This window comes from Populus euphratica, unplaced genomic scaffold (genome assembly GCF_000495115.2).
Source record: "Populus euphratica unplaced genomic scaffold, PopEup_1.0 scaffold195.1, whole genome shotgun sequence".
Taxonomy (NCBI): Eukaryota; Viridiplantae; Streptophyta; class Magnoliopsida; order Malpighiales; family Salicaceae; genus Populus; species Populus euphratica.
Window position 1 is genome coordinate 316078 of NW_011500076.1, and position 21899 is coordinate 337976.

A 21899-nucleotide genomic window follows, 5' to 3' on the forward strand; every position below is an offset into this window, starting at 1 on the left:
GTGCATTGTACTGTATGCCTTGAGGAGGGTTTTGAAAGATTATATTTCAGATGTAAGATGTTGGTTTTATTATATGGAGTTTTATAGATGTTTAGATTTATGCATTAGAGGTAGAAAATATGGTTGAAAATAAAATTATATACAGTAGAGACATGTGAAATCAGAATAAATATTGTCAAAAATGGAATAAAATTCTTATATCTCATGAGCATCATTACTAGTTTTACATCTTTAAATGGATTCTACTGTGTTTTTTGAACTCAAAGAAGGGTATGGTAGAACTAGTTAGATTTTATCAATCTTATAAAAATTTATAAAAAATTTTAAATAAAATTTAAATAATATGGTTTTGATCTTATAAAAAAATTTAAACCTAGATTAATTTATTAATTTATTCATGTGAGAGAGTTAATTATCAATTCAGGTTTAATAATGATGATTTGTTTTTTAATTTATCTCAAGACTCTTTGCCACTTCCTCTTTCTTCTTTCTCTCACATGAATGATGATGTGCTCTCCCCTTCTCCTTCCATTATTTTCTTATCCTTCCCTATGGAAAACGTTTGCTTGGTAAAGAGAGTTGGCTTTCTAGAAGTTAAAAATCATTCAGACACATCCCGTCTTTTATTCCAATACATTATCTTCACCTTTTATCACCTCGTCACATCACTAGCATTATCTTTATCATCCATGATTCAATTATCAAATCATCATAAGTCCACACCTCGTTTTAAAATAATGCGACATGCAAATTATTGGTATTAAATTCCTGTTTTTTTAATTGGGTTAAATATAATCCTGTATACATGTATGTATGTATTGGTATATTCAAGAAATTATGTCTTACTATATCTTTTAGAAAATTCGTAAGAAAGGAAATACACCCTTTTGGTTTCCCAGCACGAAAAATAAACTTGATAACTCTATTAAGTTGCTAAATTGCTATGAAATTGATAGTAAAATACATGTTGGATCAATCCATATACATTACCTAGTTATATAAGGTTTTTAGGTTGAATCTTTTTCATTATTAACGAATAAAAAAAATTAAAATCTTTAATATATATTTGAGAGTATAATAAAAGTTATTTTTTACTTTTAAATGTATCAAAAATATATAATTTTTATTATTTTAAAATTTATTTTTGACATTAGCATATTAAAACAATTCAAAAAATTAACAATTAATTTAAAATTAAAAAGTTATTTTAAATTTTTTAAAATACAATTAAATTACAATATAACACACCATCTTAGTTCAGTTAGATTATTTTAATTTCAAGTATGGAAGTATGTATATGTAATCTTTGTTACATGTATTTTATTTGTAGCGTATACTTTCACTGATGTCCACTAGCCACGAGATGATGAAATTTCCCAAGAAATTTCTACAACGCAATTATTGTATCAATACCAAAATGGTTACACCACCAATCAGGCATTCCCAGAGAAGGAAAGGGAGAGGAAGAGATCGAGGGGCACTCAGACTTGAAGAGTTTTGTTGGAACCTGACTCGTCATAACTCGACTCATAACTTGAATAATGAATTAAACAAATTAATTTTGTAAATTAAAAAGATATTATTTTAAAAATAAAATTTAAATGGTTTCATCCGAGTTTTAACTAGGTCATAAACTCATTGCACTTAGCCTGAAAGAATCAACTTATAATTTGACCAGATCAAATCATCACCGTATATCACGAGTCAACCAATCAAACTAAACCGGCCGGTTTAGAAGTATGAAAGGAGTATTAAGCTCTAAGTAGTTGCAAGGGCGTGTAGAAGACATACAAGAATAAGTAGATTGGTTCTCAGCTTTCAATGCTGACAACTATCACCAGTGATGCGAGGAAGGAGGTGGTGATGTGGCACTTGCTAGGAGAGAACATACTGTGAAAAGAGCAAAAGGGCATTTAAGGAAATGGGCCATGACTCGATTTTGCCACAGGTAAATCTAACAAGGATGGGGTTCACCTGTGCAGAGTGCGCTGATGTAGCTTTCAGCGGTACAATTGAAATATCCCCCACCTTACATTTATGATTATTAAATCAATTTAGAACTCAAATAATAGAAACTAAAAATAATGCCATTTTAGTATTAAAAAAATAAATTAAATATCATAGATAAAATTGGCTTGAATTAACTAGACTAATTTATTACTTATATTTTTTTTTGTCAAATGCAATATAATTTTTGTGAACACTAAGAATTGTCAATATTTTTTAAAAAATTAATATAAATATTCAAGTTAATTTCTGGATACCTCAACTAATTTTATAAACTTTAAAATTAATGATCATATAAGTCTTTAATGATCCTTAAGTTTATAAAATTTAAATTGATAATTTTTAAAAATTAAATTTAAAATTTAATGAGTTACATTGTACTCTTCAAAATTAAATAGTTGATATTTTAGCCCTAAAGAATTTGATTTGAATAAATAAATGAATCTTTCTTATCTTATACCTTGGTTTTTTCCTTTAAAATATGAGATTTATAGGACAACAATTATGCTAAGAAAAATAGTAAAAAACCAAAATGATCAATATAGTTGATATTCAAATCACAAAATCAATGTTATTTATTTTAAATATATCTATTTTTTTAATGCTTGGTTTATTTTTTTTAATATATCAAGAGTAAATCTATTCTAAATTATATCTTAGGCAGAGAGGAGTAATTATTTTCGGTTTAGTTTGGTTTTTAACTATAAAAAACAATCAAATTAATTTTTTATTTTGAAAAAAAAATTAAAATTGAATCAAAACCGAGTCAAACCAACCGGTTTCGGTTTGGTTCAGTTCTTGATTTCAAAAAACCAAGAAAACCTATATGTTTTTTTAGGCTTTTAATGGACTGTTTGATGAGCTTCTAATTGAGTTTTTTTTAAACTATTTTTTTTGAAAAAAATCAAAACTTAGACAAACTAACTGGTTTTGATCCGGTCCAGTCCGGTTCTTGATTTCAAAAAATTGAGAAAACCTATATATTTTTTCTGGGCTTCTAATGGGCTGTCTAATGAGCTTTCTAATGGACTTTTAATTGGATTTCTAATGGGCTTTTAATTGATGTTAATATTGCCTAATTTTCTTAGAAAATTCTAAAATATATTTAATTTTTTTTACCACTAAATAATCATTTATATTATATTGTTAATGTCAATATTGTGTTCAATATATTGTTTTTCTTCCTAATATTTTTATTTTGTTTTGTTTAAGTACGCAGGACTCCTATTGTATAGAAGTTTAAATAATACATATTAATAAATTAAATTACAAATTATAAAGCATTACCTTCAAAAAACTTAAAAAAACAGCAACAAATTACATTGTTACAAAACACTCAAGCCAAAAAATTAAATCTTCATTTACACATTGTCTCAATCAAAAAACATATTAAGAACAATGCACTTTAATTTGTTAATAGTTAGTATTATTGATATCAAAACTTGAAATTAAAAATCTAGAATTGTAACATGATAAATTAAATTAGAAGATATAAAAATAAAAAAATAATATTTTTACTATACATTTTCAATAAATGAATTGATTTTTGAATTAATTATCATCCGTTACTAGATGTAATTTTCCACTAAATTCTACAAAATAAAAAATTAAACATGTTAAAATAAAAATGTATTAATTAATAAATTATAAAATAAAACATGTAAATTTATAAGAAAAATTATCTAATTTCATAAGTTTCAAAATCATTAATTAAGGTTCTAGCATCTTAAAACTTCAATTGACATTTGCACAAATATGGGATTTCAATTCTGACTAATTCCAGCTTATAGGAATAAAATCTTAAGTTCGAAGTTAAAAAAAAGGGCCAAAAGATGGTTCCAAGATGAAACAAACCAATTTGCGCAATTTTCAAAAGAAATTCTAAGCAGTAGAATGAAAGTAGAAAGCTGAACAGGAAAACAAAAAATCCAAACATAAACAGAAACAATTTAATGTCCTTTCTCAGTTGATTTTGCATCATCAATGGTAAAGATGAGCAACCTTGGGATACTTAGAGACAGCAATGTGCAAGCTAGAAAGAAACGTGGGCCTGTGAACTAAATATATAAGTGATGTGAGTCTGTTAATCATGGAACTTCTCTACCTAGTGGATGCTTATGTAAGAGACATGCCAGTCTTTCAATAAAAACAAGTGTTTATTTGAACTGTGTTTGGTTCTCTCTTTGCCCAAATGTGACCTGATATCCTTAAAAACCAGTATCCTTGTCGGAAAGCATGCATTAACTGGTTAGTACAGTTTGATGTATAATACTTAAGGTATTGAGAGAGCTCTGATCTAGATTTCCCGACTGCAACAGAACTCAGTGACGGGGAAAATTATTTTCATAAATATCTAAACATGAAATTAATTGATCATTGAGTTTTCATAAATATCCAAGTTTACCCATCATGACTCGCTATTCACCAATCAATACATCTTCATTATCTAATTTGTAATGCTAAGATTTATTAAGCAATTAAGGGCACGGGTCCATTAAGGCTTGTCTAAAGTATATATGCAGTATGCACCCATGATTATTGTCTGACATGGCAAGCTAATCAAGCTTAAGCTGCGCCTCATTTGAAGAAAAGAAAAGCATTTACAGAACAGCTCATGTCCTTCATTATCAACAGATTCAACACGCTCATTTTGGTTTCAAAGTACAATGACGATCAAAATATAGATAGGGAACTCTCATTTCCTTCATTATCAACGGACATGAAGCATAGGTTTTCAATTCTGGCTAATTTGCAATCCCACAACCACTAGATCAAAATATATACATTTCTTTTGATGCTCAAGAATAAAAACCCTATTAAAATAAATATAAATATTTACACAAGCATAAAAAAACAATATAAAGCTATGTAAATCCTATTATAACCAGGAAAAAAACTATATTATTCTGAGACAGCTAAAGTAAAAAATACAAATGGTTACCTTTTAAATGGATTTTTAAGCATTCAAAACAGTAACTGTATTTCTGACCTCTCCATTAAAAAGTAAATATAATAAATTAAATAAATGATAAAGCAAGGAAAAATAAAAGTAGCCATTAATTAATTAATTAAAAAGAAAAAAAGACAACGAAATCAATGTTATTTATTTTAAATATATCGGTTCTTTTAACCATGGGTTTATTTTTAAATCAATTATATATATATATCAATAGTAAATCATATCAATAGTAAATCTATTCTAAATTATATCTTAGGTGGAGCATTTGTATCTAAATTAATGTATTTAAAATAATATTCTTTTCTCACAATCTTCTCTTAAATCCAAAAAGAAAAGATGATATGACAAACAAACCATCTATTGAAACATCGGTCTATATAAATTGGGTTATTTGCCTTGATGAGATTATTTTAAAATTTTAAATATTCTAAATTATATCTTAGGTGGAGCATTTGTACCTAAATTAATGTATTTAAAATAATATTCTTTTCTCAAAATCTTCTCTTAAATCCAAAAAGAAAAGATGATATGACAAACAAACCATCTATTGACACATCGATCTATATAAATTGGGTTATTTGCCTTGATGAGATTATTTTAAAATTTTAAATCTAATTAAATGTGATAGAAACATGATTGTATTAACTATAAATTAAAAAAAAATAACAGCATTGAAAGGCCGCCATCGTGCACAATGCAGAGACCAAACCTTTGAGGAATATTATTGGCTAAGAGCTTGTTCCAAATGCCCTAATTAATGCGATTGGAAAATCCTGGATGATTATCGCCATCAGAGGTATGATGCTTCCACGTCTTCTCATCATAAATTTATTACCATGAGCCTTTCACTGCTCTTCTTCTCACCGGGTTCCTCCACATCCCCCATACTTGCTGTCGCTTAAGGAAAGGGTGGCTGCGCAATAGTTGAAGAACTCCACCTAGTCAAAGATTATAAGATATATTTGTTAATTATATTTTATAAATTTGTTTTGTTAAACGCTTGAAATATAAAATAAAGATTGTTTAAGACACTATTTGTTAAATATATATATAATAATAATAATAATAATAATAATAATAATAATAATAATTATAATTCTTAAATAAATTAAAATATTTCATTTATAGTTTTTTTTCTAAGTTTGACGTTAATGATCTCCTGTTGCTGTCTCTATGGATTGCTTCAAACACCCACATGACAAGAAGGGTTCGAGTGAATGAATCATTTACTTGTTCATTGCTATCATTTTATTTTATGGGAACTGTGTGATTACGAGGGAGACGTGAATGGCAGTGGCTGGTGGAGAGAGAATTATCTACTTTTCTCCCATTTGGAAATGGAAATTACAAAGGAATTAATTTCAATATATCAAGCCTTTCTTTCTTCTGATTTTTTATTTTTTTTAAACCAGCACATTTCCAGGATTTTTCTTATGAAATAGCACTTATTGAGAAATAACATAGTTCATTAATCAAATTAAATCTTATTTGAAGGGGCAGCACCATTGCTACAAGAAGAAACATGACAGTAATACTATCATAAAATTTTGTAATTTAAGAGATGCGACAACATTAATGCCGCAACCTTTGAATTTAAAGGTTATGGCAGTCTCAATATAATTGTTACCTCTATTAAATTTAAATTTGAAGCAATAATTAGTACTGAATAAATAAATAAAAAACAGGTAAATCATTTTTATTTATATAAATGTTGTTCATTCAATGTGAAGATTAAATATCTGAGGAGTTGTTGTATCGGTGGTGTCTCTGGCAATGTATCTGAGGAGTTGTTGCTCATTCAATTGATGTTTTTTTTTTTGTCTTTCATTTTCGTGATCTTCTTCATCTTCTCGTTCTCTAATGGTGTCTTCTTCATCGATCTTGTCGACGCTGGGACTTTAAATTTAAAGGTTATGACAGTCTCAATATAGTTATTACCTCTATTAAATTTAAATTTGAAGCAATATTTAGTATTGAATAAATAAAAAAGTAGGTAAATCATTTTTATTTATACAAATATTGCTTATTCAATGTGAAGATCAAATATCTGAGTTGTTGTTGTGTCGGTGGTGTCTCTGGCAATGCATACAAAATTTTAGAGAGATTTTTCAAGTGGATGAATGAACATTTTTAGGGTTAGATTCAGTGATGCGTATCATGCAGGTTATGGTCACTATATATATTGGACAAACTCTTTATGAGAATTATCACTGCAATCAGCAGGCTGCAACTTTTCTGAGAGCTTCTGGTATTGTAAGGATAAACAGTAGAAGATACTGACCTTTGCAGCTCCAGAAGTGGGGAAGAGATACTGGAAAACCTGCATAATACTGTTTTGTCACCATCAGTCATGAGTTTTTTCTGTTTTTTTTTTTTTAAATTAGCACAATAAATTTAAATTTTTGACAGATTAACAGCATTTCAATAAAACTGGGTAAAATAGTATAACTTGAACAATCACTTTTGACATTAATTAAAATTTAAAATTTTTAAATCAAAGAAGACAGAAGAACAACACACACAGACATTGTTTGTCTCTTCAAAAACCAATGAAGGCATTTAGTTTCTTCCTAGAAAAGTCTAATAAAAACTTATATTTTATCCTTTAAATAACAATTTTTTTTTTAATCATAGTATTTAAACATCCTTGAATATTTTTGTATTAAAATTCCATGGTTACCTTTGTTGGTGTCACTACTACCATCACCCCAACTCTTTTTCTTACTATAAATAATGAGTAATACTTTTAACAAGTTTTATCTGATATTTATATTGTAAATTTTAATATAAGTTTTATGATTTTAATAATTACAAGACTACTGAATTTAACAATCATATTAATCATATCAGATCTTAAATACTTAAGTTTGATAATTACTTAAATATAATTAATCTTTCACGAGGCAAACATAGATTAAAGATTATGGTGTTTTATCATTATATTAAACCCAAAATAATCTACTAAATTAACAATATTTGACTCATAGTAAATCGTTATGTTTTCTTTAAAATTAAGTTTTGATCAGTCAGAAAATACCATTTTTTTAAAAAAAAAACTTTTCTAACCGCTGTAACTTTTTAAGTTTTTAACAGTTTTTTTATTTTTTAATTGTTGCAAGAACTCTTTAAATTTTTAATTTTTTTTTTTATTAACCGTTATATGTTAGTAGCTTATATACACAGACACTTTTGCAGTCCAAAAAATCACAGCTAGTCGAGGGGAGAAATCAACCCACATTTAGTATCGGTTTCTCTCCTTCGTAGATTTTTTTTTTGTGGTCTTTTTTCCTCTTTTTAATTTTATGCATTATTTTATTAGAATGATTCCAAGTTTCTGCCATTACATTCTTGGGGAAGGAACAAAATACATTATAAGGTTTGATAGCCTAAAACATTTATCTAATATAGCAAAGGAATAAAGAGTAAGAAATAATACAAGGAGAAATTTACTCATCATAAAGAAGTAGACAATGATGAAGACAATTTAGTCTCACCAAGTCACATACCCCTCTTCCTCCCTTAATAGACCTCCTGATCTTTTATACAAGAACTTCCCTCAACTGTCACAACCCACAGAACTAAAGACTAAAGACTCAATGCATAATAAGCTTATGCTACACAATGTACTCTTGCTGTCTCTGTTTTGTTTGTCTTCTGAACTTTTCTGGGAGCCAAGACAAAACTATTCAACCAGGCCAAGAACTATGAAGGGTCATCTGATGTAGTAGACCTTCAGTGCTTTTCTAGGGGCCTGTTCTGGCTGCACCTGTCAACTCGTACATTACCTGGTATGGTCATTGGAACAAAAACCACCAAGCTACTATTAGGGATTTCATCTATTCCCTCTCTTCTTCACCTCCCTACCCCTCTGTTGCTGATTGGTGGAGATCTGTCCGTTTCCATACAGATCAAATGGAGCTGGCTGGTAAGGAGTACTTCAAAATCTTATCTCTTTTTACAGGATTTTCAAGAAATGGACTCTTTAAAGTTCAAGATGCGAGACATACTCCTATGATTTTGCCCACTTTTTGATGAAGGAAGAAGGCATCACGATGGAAACTGATGTTCTGAAGAAACATAAAACGGAGCTCGAGGTGCAATTATGACAGTTTCCAATTGGGATCCATTTACAGTCATTTCAATCAGCAAACTACTGCTTGAAATGCTCCAAGACTTGAAATATCTGAGTGTATCTCCAACTGAACAAATTCCTAAGATCATCATTCGAATCAACACCTTGTCTGAATATATTTTATAACCTAGCTTTCGTTTTAAGCAAGTTGGACTCTGCTTCTTTGCAATTGGTTGCTACTTTTGGTTTGTGTAAATTAGTTTGGATGGCCAGATTTATATTACCATGATCCAGTTTGTAAGATTAGTGGAATAACATAAAATGAAGAGAAGAAATAGAGAAACAGACGAGAAGCAGGAATTTCAGTAGAATGCTATAATCAGTTGTCCCTATGAAATACATTTCAGTAGAAACTACAGCATTCTTAACCTAAGGTCAGTATCAATCCAAAATAACTGATATAAATCGAAGAGGACATTACTTTCCACAAATAATAGTCCTTAGCCTAGAACTCGGTAGAAATGAAAACCACGAGTGTTTCACCTTTGGAACTCAAAACAGCATGTCATTCTCAGTAGAAACATACAACCAGGAAAAGCCATCCGCAGTAAGTAGCCCCTGATCGGGACTAGACTGAAAAGTTACAGTAATATAGGGACTGAATTGAAATGTTAGAAACAGTACAGGGGCTGAAAAAAAAGTCAACCCTCATCATCAAACCCGGAGAAGATATAAACTAACTAAACCAGCAGCCTCCTTCCCCTCGCACTCTTCTCTCTCTTTCTCAGTTCATCCTATCGTCAATTCGTCATTGTCGCTCTCTTTTTCTTTTTCTTTTTTAAATTAAATTAAATTAAATTAAACAGACAGATGGCAGCGGCACTTTTATCGCCAATTTTGGAGCAGTTAACGAGGATTGTTGCTCAAGAGGTAATTACTTCATACAATTTGCAATGATCTGATTACGCCTAACATGAATAAGAAATATAAAAATGATGTCTTTTTTTCTTCCTTTATAAGAAAAATAAAATAAAATATCAAATCCTCAGATCTAGATTTAGATTTTATTAAAGAAATTTCTTTTCATTGTTTTATTGTTTTTCATATTTCCGGAAATAATCTAAAATAAATATCTTTAGAATGAAAAAGAAAGAGTTGTCGATCCTCTCATTAAACTGTAAAATAATCAATCAAATGTTAACATAATTAGTGAGTGTTATAAAGGAAGAATATTTCCACTTTAAAACTATAGACTTTACAAATACCAACAAATACAGATCCTTTTATTCCCTATATTTCTTTGATCCAGCAAGCTTATGGGTTTGACGTCGAATAATTTAAGATTCATTATCTTCCTTCTTGTTAGTAGCAGACTGCAGACAGATATCATCATGATGATGATAAAAAGAAATATTATTATCTTTAATATAGAGGTTTTTAATAAATATTTTACATATAAATTATTAATGTAGCCAATCCATTTCACAGTACGTGTCAACTACTGCTAATCTATTAATTACAAAAAAATTAAAATTAAACATATGCAGTGAAATCATAGAAATGTTTCCTCTACTTGAACTTCCTTATCTTTTCTACACTAATAGGTACAAGAAGAGGTGAACCTAGTAGTGGGTGTGAAGAAACAAGTCGACAAGCTGAAAAGCAATCTCCTTGCTATTCACTCTGTCCTTGAAGATGCAGATAGAAAACAAGTGAAGGATGAGGCTGTAAGAGATTGGGTAGACAAGCTCAAAGATGTATGTTATGATATGGATGACGTGCTAGATGAATGGAGCTCTGCAATTCTTAGATGGAAAATGGGGGATGCTGAAGAAAATACTCACAACCAACAGAAGATATGGTGTTCCTTCCTGGGATCTCCTTGCTTTTGTTTCAATCAAGTGGTTCGACGTCGAGACATTGCCCTCAAGATCAAAGAAGTATGTGAAAAGCTGGACGAGATTGCCCAAGAGAAAGCTATGTATGGCTTTGAGTTGTACAGAGCCACAGATGAACTCCAACGAATAACAAGTACTTCCCTTGTTGATGAATCAATCGTAAGTGGTCGAGATGATGAAAGGGAAGCTGTAGTAAGCAAGTTGCTGGGTGAAAGTAGTCAGGAAGCAGGGGACGTGGATGCCATCTCTCTAGTAGGGCTGGGCGGAATTGGAAAAACAACTCTCGCCCAACTAGCTTTTAATGATGCTGAGGTTACGGCTCATTTTGAGAAAAAGATATGGGTGTGTGTTTCAGATCCATTTGATGAGGTTAGAATAGCCAAAGCTATCCTTGAGCAGCTTGAAGGGAGGGCACCGGATTTGGTTGAATTACAATCTCTTTTGCAAAGGGTTTCTGAATCCATTAAGGGAAAGAGGTTCCTTCTTGTCCTTGATGATGTATGGACAGAAAATCATAGACAATGGGAACAACTAAAACCATCTCTCACAGGCAGTGCACCAGGAAGCAGAATTCTAGTGACCACTCGTAAACATTCTGTGGCAACGATGATGGGAACTGACCACCGGATCAACATTGAGAAATTGTCCGACGAGATATGCAGGTCAATATTCAATCATGTAGCATTCCATAAAAGAAGCAAAGATGAGTGCGAAAGATTGACAGATATCGGCGGCAAAATTGCAAGCAAGTGCAAGGGCTTGCCTTTAGCTGCCAAGGTATTAGGAGGTCTAATGCAGTCTAAAAGAACAAGAGAAGAGTGGGAACGTGTTTTATCTAGCGAACTGTGGGGGCTAGATGAGGTTGATAGAGATCAGGTTGAAAGAGGAATATTTCTACCTTTGCTTTTGAGTTACTACGATTTACCTTCTGTGGTAAGACGATGTTTCTTGTATTGTGCCATGTTTCCAAAAGACTATGAGATGCGCAAATACGAATTGGTGAAGATGTGGATAGCTCAAGGTTACCTCAAGGAGACTTCAGGTGGAGATATGGAGGCCGTTGGAGAGCAGTACTTTCAAGTCTTAGCAGCGCGCTCTTTCTTCCAAGATTTTAAGACGTATGATCAAGAAGATATTAGATTCAAGATGCATGATATAGTGCATGATTTTGCCCAATATATGACAAAAAATGAATGTCTAACAGTGAATGTCAATAACCTTGGAGGAACAACAATGGAGACTTCAATTGAAAGGGTTCGTCATTTAAGCATGATGCTGTCAAATGAGACCTCTTTTCCCGTGTCCATTCACAAAGCAAAAGGTCTTCGCAGCCTCTTGATCGACACTAGAGATCCTTCGCTTGGAGCTGCACTGCCCGATTTGTTCAAGCAGTTGACATGCATCAGGTTATTGAATTTGTCAAGGTCTTCAATCAAAGAAATACCAAACGAGGTAGGGAAATTGATGCATTTGAGACACCTTAATTTGGCATCTTGTTATCAGTTGGAGTCCCTGCCAGAAACCATGTGTGATTTATGTAATCTGCAATCCCTAGACGTTACTTGGTGTGATTCTCTCAAGGAATTGCCTAATGCGATTGGAAAACTTATCAAATTGAGGCATCTCTGGGTTTATGGTTCAGGAGTGGCCTTCATACCAAAGGGAATAGAGAGGATAACATGTCTTCGAACATTAGATGTGTTTACTGTGTGTGGTGGTGGTGAGAATGAAAGTAAAGCAGCTAATCTAAGAGAATTAAAAAACTTAAATCACATTGGAGGGAATCTTAAGATATGGAACCTACGGGGAGGTGTAGAAGATGCGAGTGACGCTGCAGAAGCACAACTCAAGAATAAGAAACGCCTGCGTTGTTTGCTATTGGCTTTCGACTACAGCCGGCAGAACGGCATTTTAATTGAAGCTTTACGGCCTCCGTCTGACTTGGAAAATCTAACCATATCCAGGTACGGAGGGTTGGATTTGCCAAATTGGATGATGGCATTAACCAGATTACAGGAGCTTAAACTCTGTTATTGTGCAAACCTGGAGGTCTTGCCTCCGTTGGGTAGATTGCCCAACCTTGAAGGCCTGGTATTGAGGTCGTTGAAGGTGAGAAGGTTGGATGCTGGATTTTTAGGTATAGAAAAAGATGCGAATGCCATTATTAATGAAGGAGAAATTGCAAGAGTCACTGCTTTCCCCAAATTGAAAGAACTTGAGATTTGGTATCTCGAAGAAGTAGAAGAGTGGAATGGAATAGGAAGGAGAGTGGGAGAAGAGGATGCCACCACAACTTCAATATCCATTATGCCACAACTTCGAGATTTGATAATTGAAAACTGCCCATTGTTGAGAGCACTACCAGACTATGTTTTGGCAGCGCCTCTACAGGAGCTGGACATAAGTAGATGCCCCATTCTAACGAATCGTTACGGGGAGGAGGAGATGGGTGAAGATTGGCAAAAGATTTCTCACATCCCAAACATTTGTTTTGATGATTACGGGAGAAAGACAGAACTCTTTAATTAGAATCTGCAGGAACTCCATTTTTTAACAAATCTATTTTCGGCTCTCCATTTTTTCACGGGAAAAAAAAGAAGCAAGAGTTAGTGGATGAGGAGAAAGATACAAAAAAGAAGCACGACTTGGATTTTACTTCCTTTCTCCATTAATTTCTCTTACCATTTATTCTATCAAATGCTGCTGTGATATACCTTTCTCACATCCTCCATTACTTTGCTATTGCCATCCTTGTGCAGATCAAGCAACTGTTTTCTGCAATTCACAAGAAGAAATTTAGCACCAAATTCTGCTATTCACAGCAAGATCCTATTTGTATTTGTTTTCATGTAAGTGTTTTTAAAAATATTTAAATTTTATTTATTTATTTTAAATTAAATTTTTAAATATTTTTAAGTCATTTTGATATATTACTAATATAAAAAATAATATTTGAAAAATAAAAAAAATTATTTTAAAATATTGTAAAACAAAAAATATTTTAAAAAATAACTGATTTAGCCGGATAACACATCCAAATAAATGAGACAATGGTAAACTTGGAAGCTAAACCATTCATCTATAAGAGATGATACCCATCGATTTAGTGGATTAAATCCAAATAAAGTTATCTAAACCTAACACAAAAAATCTTTAACAATAAATATGATTTCTGCTAGTGAAAGACAAGCCCCCTGGTGCCTGTGCTTTCTAAATGCCATCACGGCTCCATTCAAAGAACTTCCAGACAGAGGATTCTTCAGACCAATATATTTTATATACCCTTTTTCTGTAAATGGATTGAACTCATTTGTAATCTATTCTTAAGTTGGATTTTATTTTCTTCATACATTTATTCTATCACATGCAGCTGTGACTTTCTTTTTAGCATTTTTTCTGTTTTTTTTTCTTAATAAAAAACACCACACTGTGTCCTATAACCAGAAACAACTAAATCAAATCATAATTGTCGGATTTATCAAAATACAAACATAATTCATGAAAAATAAACTCAAGATGCCATGCTTTGTGAGCTTGAAAAATGGACCTTCAATGGAGAAAAAACCTGGAGCTACAGGAATTGGTGAAGGCCGCGACAGCACACGGTGGAACAGTGGTGACGCCCGCCCGCGAATGAAGTTCATGCGCCACAGCCGTGACAGTGAACTGGTAAGTTTAATCATACAGTCATTACACATCCAGAAATCTTCTGGTATTTAATTAATTCAACCTAATAACAATGGTCAGAGAGGCAACACCAAAACAGTGGTAGCCAGGGATTACGCCTCTAGCAAGTAGCAAGAGATACAGCTTTGCTGCAAAAAGCAAGAGAATTAATTTGGTTTGATACCTCGAAACATTGCGACTCCAGTAACGTAACAAAGGGAACCAGTCCACCGCAGGCTTCCGTCATTACATGTTCAAAAATCTCAGAAATAATATCATTCATCAGGCACAGAAAAAGAACATTTTGACCGGTAAGGCAGTTATAATTAACTAGAGATGTAAGGACTCAGAGATTTATTACTGTGAAAAGAAGAAACATTTACCATCATTCTAATTACAGTTAGCCATCTTTAGCAAGTAAAAAAAGCCAACCCCGTGTAAAGATAGTGACTGCAACCTCTGATGCAATCTAAATTTAGTGTATCTTCATCCTCAATCTTTTCTGAAAAATATGAAAGTGTATGAAAGAAAGATTGTATGAATTCAGAGAGAAGAAACAGGTAATATCATCATGAGCATCTGAAGTGGCTTCTAGATGTGTTTTTTGTAATAAAAACCTGGAATCTTCAAGTCACCTCTTCATCCACTGCCACTTTGCTTGGCATCTATGAATGAAATTCCTTCACGGTGGGGTATTATCAATGTTTTCCCAAAATCTATTGATGATATGTACTACTAATGGTTTTCTATGGAGAAAGACAAACAACAGAATCTCTCACGACAGCTTCTCTTCTCCTAAATTATGTGAAATCTTTGGCTTCATCGGAATGATATCATCTTTAATAGGGCTGCTCCAAACCTTCAAAACTGTTTGTCCTTGATCTTCGGCAGTTTCTCATTATGGCCGAGACTTGATACCAGTTCTTCAGACTCTGCTGGCGAGGATGTTCATAACAGCTATGGTGGCATTGGTTTTGTAGAAAGGAGGAGCTGATTTGGCTTCATCGGAATGATATCATCTTTAATAGGGCTGCTCCAAACCGTCAAAACTGTTTGTCCTTGATCTTCGGCAGTTTCTCATTATGGCCGAGACTTGATACCAGTTCTTCAGACTCTGCTGGCGAGGATGTTCATAACAGCTATGATTGCATTGGTTTTGTAGAAAGGAGGAGCTGATTTGAATTGTTTCTTTCCTTTTCCCGCACTGCTATCCTTCCCCTGTTTCAAAACCTCTAAAGCTTGTTTGCTTTTTTTTTTTAGTCAGCTAGAACTTCTGGATGCTAGGCTATTATCTTTTTAGCCATTTTCTTATAATACAGTACTCGACTATTATAAGAAAAAAAGCATCTGAAGTGGCTGAATATATAAGCTTCGGTTCCATCTCCATCAGCATCGAATGCACCCGAGCTATTGGTGAGCAGCGCCAATGAGAGGGAAAAATTAAAAATACCATCCAGCATTTACTCTAACCTTCCAAATCATATATTCGCAGAACTTTCAATCTTGCCTTGCATAGAAACCAACAGTGAACCTTAGTGGAGAGGTGACTCGCAGAAACTTAAAAAGCGGAATCCACATGCAGACAGTAACTTGGCCAACTCAGTCGATTACTCAATGTAATTAATTATAGCACTCTTTGCTGCTTATTTCAAAAAGGGACCTCCTCTAGCCTTATTTCGAGTCCTCAGCTAGCTACAAGTCTTCAAGCTTTGAAATGACTAGTGGCGTACCACTTTGCCACTGGTAATTTTGACACTGCTTTGTCTCCTAAATAGACACCGGATGACGATCACACCCTTGTTATAGTATTTGATTCAGCGAAAAGGAGGACATTATGGTAATTGGGACAACTTGAATCGAGAATCTGAACCGTTGTCTTCCTCCACAAAGATGCACACGCTATTGATAACTCGAACCGCTGTCTTCCTTCGCAGAGATGCACACGCTATTGATAACTCGGCCAACTCGGTCGATTACTCGATGTAATTAATTATAGCCTTATTTTGAATCACCAGCTAGCTACCAGTCTTCAAGCTTTGAAATGACTTGTGGCGTCCCCCTATTCCACTGGTAAGGAAAAGAAATATCTTCAAAGTCATCAAGGAACTCGTTTTTTAGACAATAGTGGAGATTTTATTAAAAATTTTGGCAAAAATGAGTATAGCCTAATAAAAAAAACAAAAAAGAGAAGATAAAATAAAGAAGACATAAAAACACGGTATCTACTCTATAATAGGAAGAAAATTAATAGCATTCATATCTATTGTCATGATTAATTAAGTATTAAAAAAATTATCAAGAAAATTAATATCATCAAGAATAAAGAGTTCAAAAATTTTCTTAAAATTCAAAAAAATGGTGAAATGTCCTATTTTTAGGGATAATGTCAAAAATTTCATTAAATTTAAAAATGATGAAATTTCAAATCATCAAGGATTAACATAAAAGTTTTATTAAAATTCAAGAAATTATGAAATCTATCGTTTTTAGGTCTTCAAGGATTAATATAAAAAAAATTAAAAAATTAATGAAATCTTCTATTTTAGAGATTGAAATGGTAAAATTTAACAAAATTTCTGTTAATTTTTTTTTTGTTGATAACAACCAAGATTATATATATATATATATTAAGGCTAGTGTTATAAAATGACAAGCTATGAAATTTATTAATGTTATTTTGAAATGTTATGATTTTTATAAAATGTTGTCTAAAAAAGTATTTTTTTTAGAAAAAATCAAGAATGCATTAATAAGATAAAAATGGTTTTAATTTGATGGATATCTGTTTTATTTTAATTTCAAAGCATTTTTTTTAATTTCTTTTCATTAAAGAACATAGAACAAAAAAGTTATATTGTTTTGTAGAATAATTAAACAACATATGAAAAAAAAGTTATATTTTATCTCTTCGTTGCTAAAATTAACATCATATATTTTATTATCGTTGTACTAAAAAAAATAATATATGTAATAGCTCTTCAAAATATATTTAAGGACACTTTTTAGCGGCGCTAAATATTTTAAACCCGCAGCAGAATTATCAACAATATGTAAAGGCAGGTTCATCTGCATCGATACGAAAGAGTTTTATTTGCTAGGACATGCCTTGTTGCATGATTTATACAGTGTTTGATCTTGCATTTCAATAATATTTAAAAAATTAAATTAAATTTTGAAACACTACAAAAACTAATAAAAAAAAATGTTGAGACACTAAAATACAAGCTTCTTTTTTTTCAGCCCTCGAAAAACTAATAAAAAAAAATGATGAGACACTAAAATACAAGCTTCACTAGTAAAAAACCTACAAGTTGAAAGAACTCCGCCTGCAACGACAAACCCTAAGTATATAAACTAACTTCCATTCACAATCAGCCGCCTCCTTCCCTTCACCCTCTCTTTCTCTCTGCTCATCCCGTCATCATTGCCTCTCTCTCTCTCTCTCTCTCTCTCTCACTTTCCAATCAGAACTAAACAGACGATGGCTGAGGCACTTGTATCTCCGATCTTGGGGCAGTTAACCACGATCTTTGTTCAACATGTATTTTTCTACCATCTCCAGTAACCTGATTCACCTGGCAGGGATAAGAAATATAGCGTTCAAGCCTTTTTTCTTCCTCTCATAAAAAGAATGCTTTTAACTTGAATAAATAAAAATAATAATTTAAATCCTCAAGTATATATTTGGATTTTATTACAGAATCTTCTTTATCTTGTTTTATTATTTTTCATATTTCCAAAAATAACATAAAGAAAATATAGCATTCCAAATATAGGAAAACCGAAAACGGCAAAACAAGAGTTGCCAGTTCTCTTTAAACTGAACTCTTAAGGGTAAAATAATCAATAAAAATTTAAAAGGATTAGCGAGCGAGTATTTGGTGTGAATTAACACACAATCTTATCATCATGCCTTTATTTCTAAGTTGACTTCACAAATATATAAATGCAGATCCTTTTATTATTCACTTGCCTTTATACATCCATATATCTATAGTTTAAGGTAAAATGAAAACCAGATTTTATGTCGGTTCAAAGGAGAAATCCTTCTCTCGTGAGAACATCGAACGCTTTCCATGCCTATATTAATTACACACACACACACACGTACAGGTTTAACGTTTTACCATTTAATACATTTTATCCCTTCTTATACAGTAGCATAGTGCAGACTCATAATGACGATAAAAAGAAAAAAAGAAATATTATTATTTCTAATAAATATTTTATATAAAAATTATTAATATAGTCAATCCATTTCACAATAAAATATATTAATACAAAATAGAAATGTTTCCTATGCTTGAACTTCCTTGTCTTTTCTACACTAATAGGTACAGGAAGAGGTGAACCTAGTAGGGGGTGTGAAATTGTCTTGATATCGCAGAAATGTTTCCCATGCTTAATGTTTCTTTTCCTTTGTATACTAATAGGGGCAAGAAGAGGTGAACCTAGTAGTGGGTGTGAAGAAACAATGTGACAAGCTGAAAAGCAATCTCCTTGATATCCAATATGTCCTTGAAGATAATCGAGAATCTGAACCGCTGTCTTCCTTCGCAGAGATGCACACGCTATTGATAACTCGGCCAACTCGGTCGATTACTCGATGTAATTAATTATAGCCTTATTTTGAATCACCAGCTAGCTACCAGTCTTCAAGCTTTGAAATGACTTGTGGCGTCCCCCTATTCCACTGGTAAGGAAAAGAAATATCTTCAAAGTCATCAAGGAACTCGTTTTTTAGACAATAGTGGAGATTTTATTAAAAATTTTGGCAAAAATGAGTATAGCCTAATAAAAAAAACAAAAAAGAGAAGATAAAATAAAGAAGACATAAAAACACGGTATCTACTCTATAATAGGAAGAAAATTAATAGCATTCATATCTATTGTCATGATTAATTAAGTATTAAAAAAATTATCAAGAAAATTAATATCATCAAGAATAAAGAGTTCAAAAATTTTCTTAAAATTCAAAAAAATGGTGAAATGTCCTATTTTTAGGGATAATGTCAAAAATTTCATTAAATTTAAAAATGATGAAATTTCAAATCATCAAGGATTAACATAAAAGTTTTATTAAAATTCAAGAAATTATGAAATCTATCGTTTTTAGGTCTTCAAGGATTAATATAAAAAAAATTAAAAAATTAATGAAATCTTCTATTTTAGAGATTGAAATGGTAAAATTTAACAAAATTTCTGTTAATTTTTTTTTTGTTGATAACAACCAAGATTATATATATATATATATTAAGGCTAGTGTTATAAAATGACAAGCTATGAAATTTATTAATGTTATTTTGAAATGTTATGATTTTTATAAAATGTTGTCTAAAAAAGTATTTTTTTTAGAAAAAATCAAGAATGCATTAATAAGATAAAAATGGTTTTAATTTGATGGATATCTGTTTTATTTTAATTTCAAAGCATTTTTTTTAATTTCTTTTCATTAAAGAACATAGAACAAAAAAGTTATATTGTTTTGTAGAATAATTAAACAACATATGAAAAAAAAGTTATATTTTATCTCTTCGTTGCTAAAATTAACATCATATATTTTATTATCGTTGTACTAAAAAAAATAATATATGTAATAGCTCTTCAAAATATATTTAAGGACGCTTTTTAGCGGCGCTAAATATTTTAAACCCGCAGCAGAATTATCAACAATATGTAAAGGCAGGTTCATCTGCATCGATACGAAAGAGTTTTATTTGCTAGGACATGCCTTGTTGCATGATTTATACAGTGTTTGATCTTGCATTTCAATAATATTTAAAAAATTAAATTAAATTTTGAAACACTACAAAAACTAATAAAAAAAAATGTTGAGACACTAAAATACAAGCTTCTTTTTTTTCAGCCCTCGAAAAACTAATAAAAAAAAATGATGAGACACTAAAATACAAGCTTCACTAGTAAAAAACCTACAAGTTGAAAGAACTCCGCCTGCAACGACAAACCCTAAGTATATAAACTAACTTCCATTCACAATCAGCCGCCTCCTTCCCTTCACCCTCTCTTTCTCTCTGCTCATCCCGTCATCATTGCCTCTCTCTCTCTCTCTCTCTCTCTCTCACTTTCCAATCAGAACTAAACAGACGATGGCTGAGGCACTTGTATCTCCGATCTTGGGGCAGTTAACCACGATCTTTGTTCAACATGTATTTTTCTACCATCTCCAGTAACCTGATTCACCTGGCAGGGATAAGAAATATAGCGTTCAAGCCTTTTTTCTTCCTCTCATAAAAAGAATGCTTTTAACTTGAATAAATAAAAATAATAATTTAAATCCTCAAGTATATATTTGGATTTTATTACAGAATCTTCTTTATCTTGTTTTATTATTTTTCATATTTCCAAAAATAACATAAAGAAAATATAGCATTCCAAATATAGGAAAACCGAAAACGGCAAAACAAGAGTTGCCAGTTCTCTTTAAACTGAACTCTTAAGGGTAAAATAATCAATAAAAATTTAAAAGGATTAGCGAGCGAGTATTTGGTGTGAATTAACACACAATCTTATCATCATGCCTTTATTTCTAAGTTGACTTCACAAATATATAAATGCAGATCCTTTTATTATTCACTTGCCTTTATACATCCATATATCTATAGTTTAAGGTAAAATGAAAACCAGATTTTATGTCGGTTCAAAGGAGAAATCCTTCTCTCGTGAGAACATCGAACGCTTTCCATGCCTATATTAATTACACACACACACACACGTACAGGTTTAACGTTTTACCATTTAATACATTTTATCCCTTCTTATACAGTAGCATAGTGCAGACTCATAATGACGATAAAAAGAAAAAAAGAAATATTATTATTTCTAATAAATATTTTATATAAAAATTATTAATATAGTCAATCCATTTCACAATAAAATATATTAATACAAAATAGAAATGTTTCCTATGCTTGAACTTCCTTGTCTTTTCTACACTAATAGGTACAGGAAGAGGTGAACCTAGTAGGGGGTGTGAAATTGTCTTGATATCGCAGAAATGTTTCCCATGCTTAATGTTTCTTTTCCTTTGTATACTAATAGGGGCAAGAAGAGGTGAACCTAGTAGTGGGTGTGAAGAAACAATGTGACAAGCTGAAAAGCAATCTCCTTGATATCCAATCTGTCCTTGAAGATGCAGATAGAAAACAAGTGAAGGATAAGGCTGTAAGGGATTGGCTAGACAAACTCAAAGATGCATGTTATGATATGGATGACGTGCTAGATGAATGGAGCACTGCAATTCTTAGATGGAAAATGGAGGAAGCTGAAGAAAATACTC

At 31.7% G+C, this 21899-nt stretch overlaps 1 protein-coding gene across 6 annotated transcripts in view; it reads left to right on the forward strand.

The window, feature by feature from the left end:
* The first annotated feature begins 9824 nt into the window (after window positions 1-9824).
* The window catches only part of LOC105108665 (putative disease resistance protein RGA4), a 38420-nt gene continuing 26345 nt past the window's right edge, over window positions 9825-21899 (forward strand). Inside the window, exons 1-2 of one of the 6 annotated variants that reach the window (XM_011003070.1) lie at window positions 9825-9968; window positions 10643-12746. In XM_011003070.1, the coding sequence (XP_011001372.1) occupies window positions 9909-9968; window positions 10643-12746 (2164 nt within the window). In that variant the 5' untranslated portion in view covers window positions 9825-9908. Of the gene's footprint in view, window positions 9969-10642; window positions 13478-21899 lie in introns of all 6 variants that reach the window. The other 5 variants (XM_011003066.1, XM_011003071.1, XM_011003069.1 and 2 more) reach the window with 5 other exon arrangements.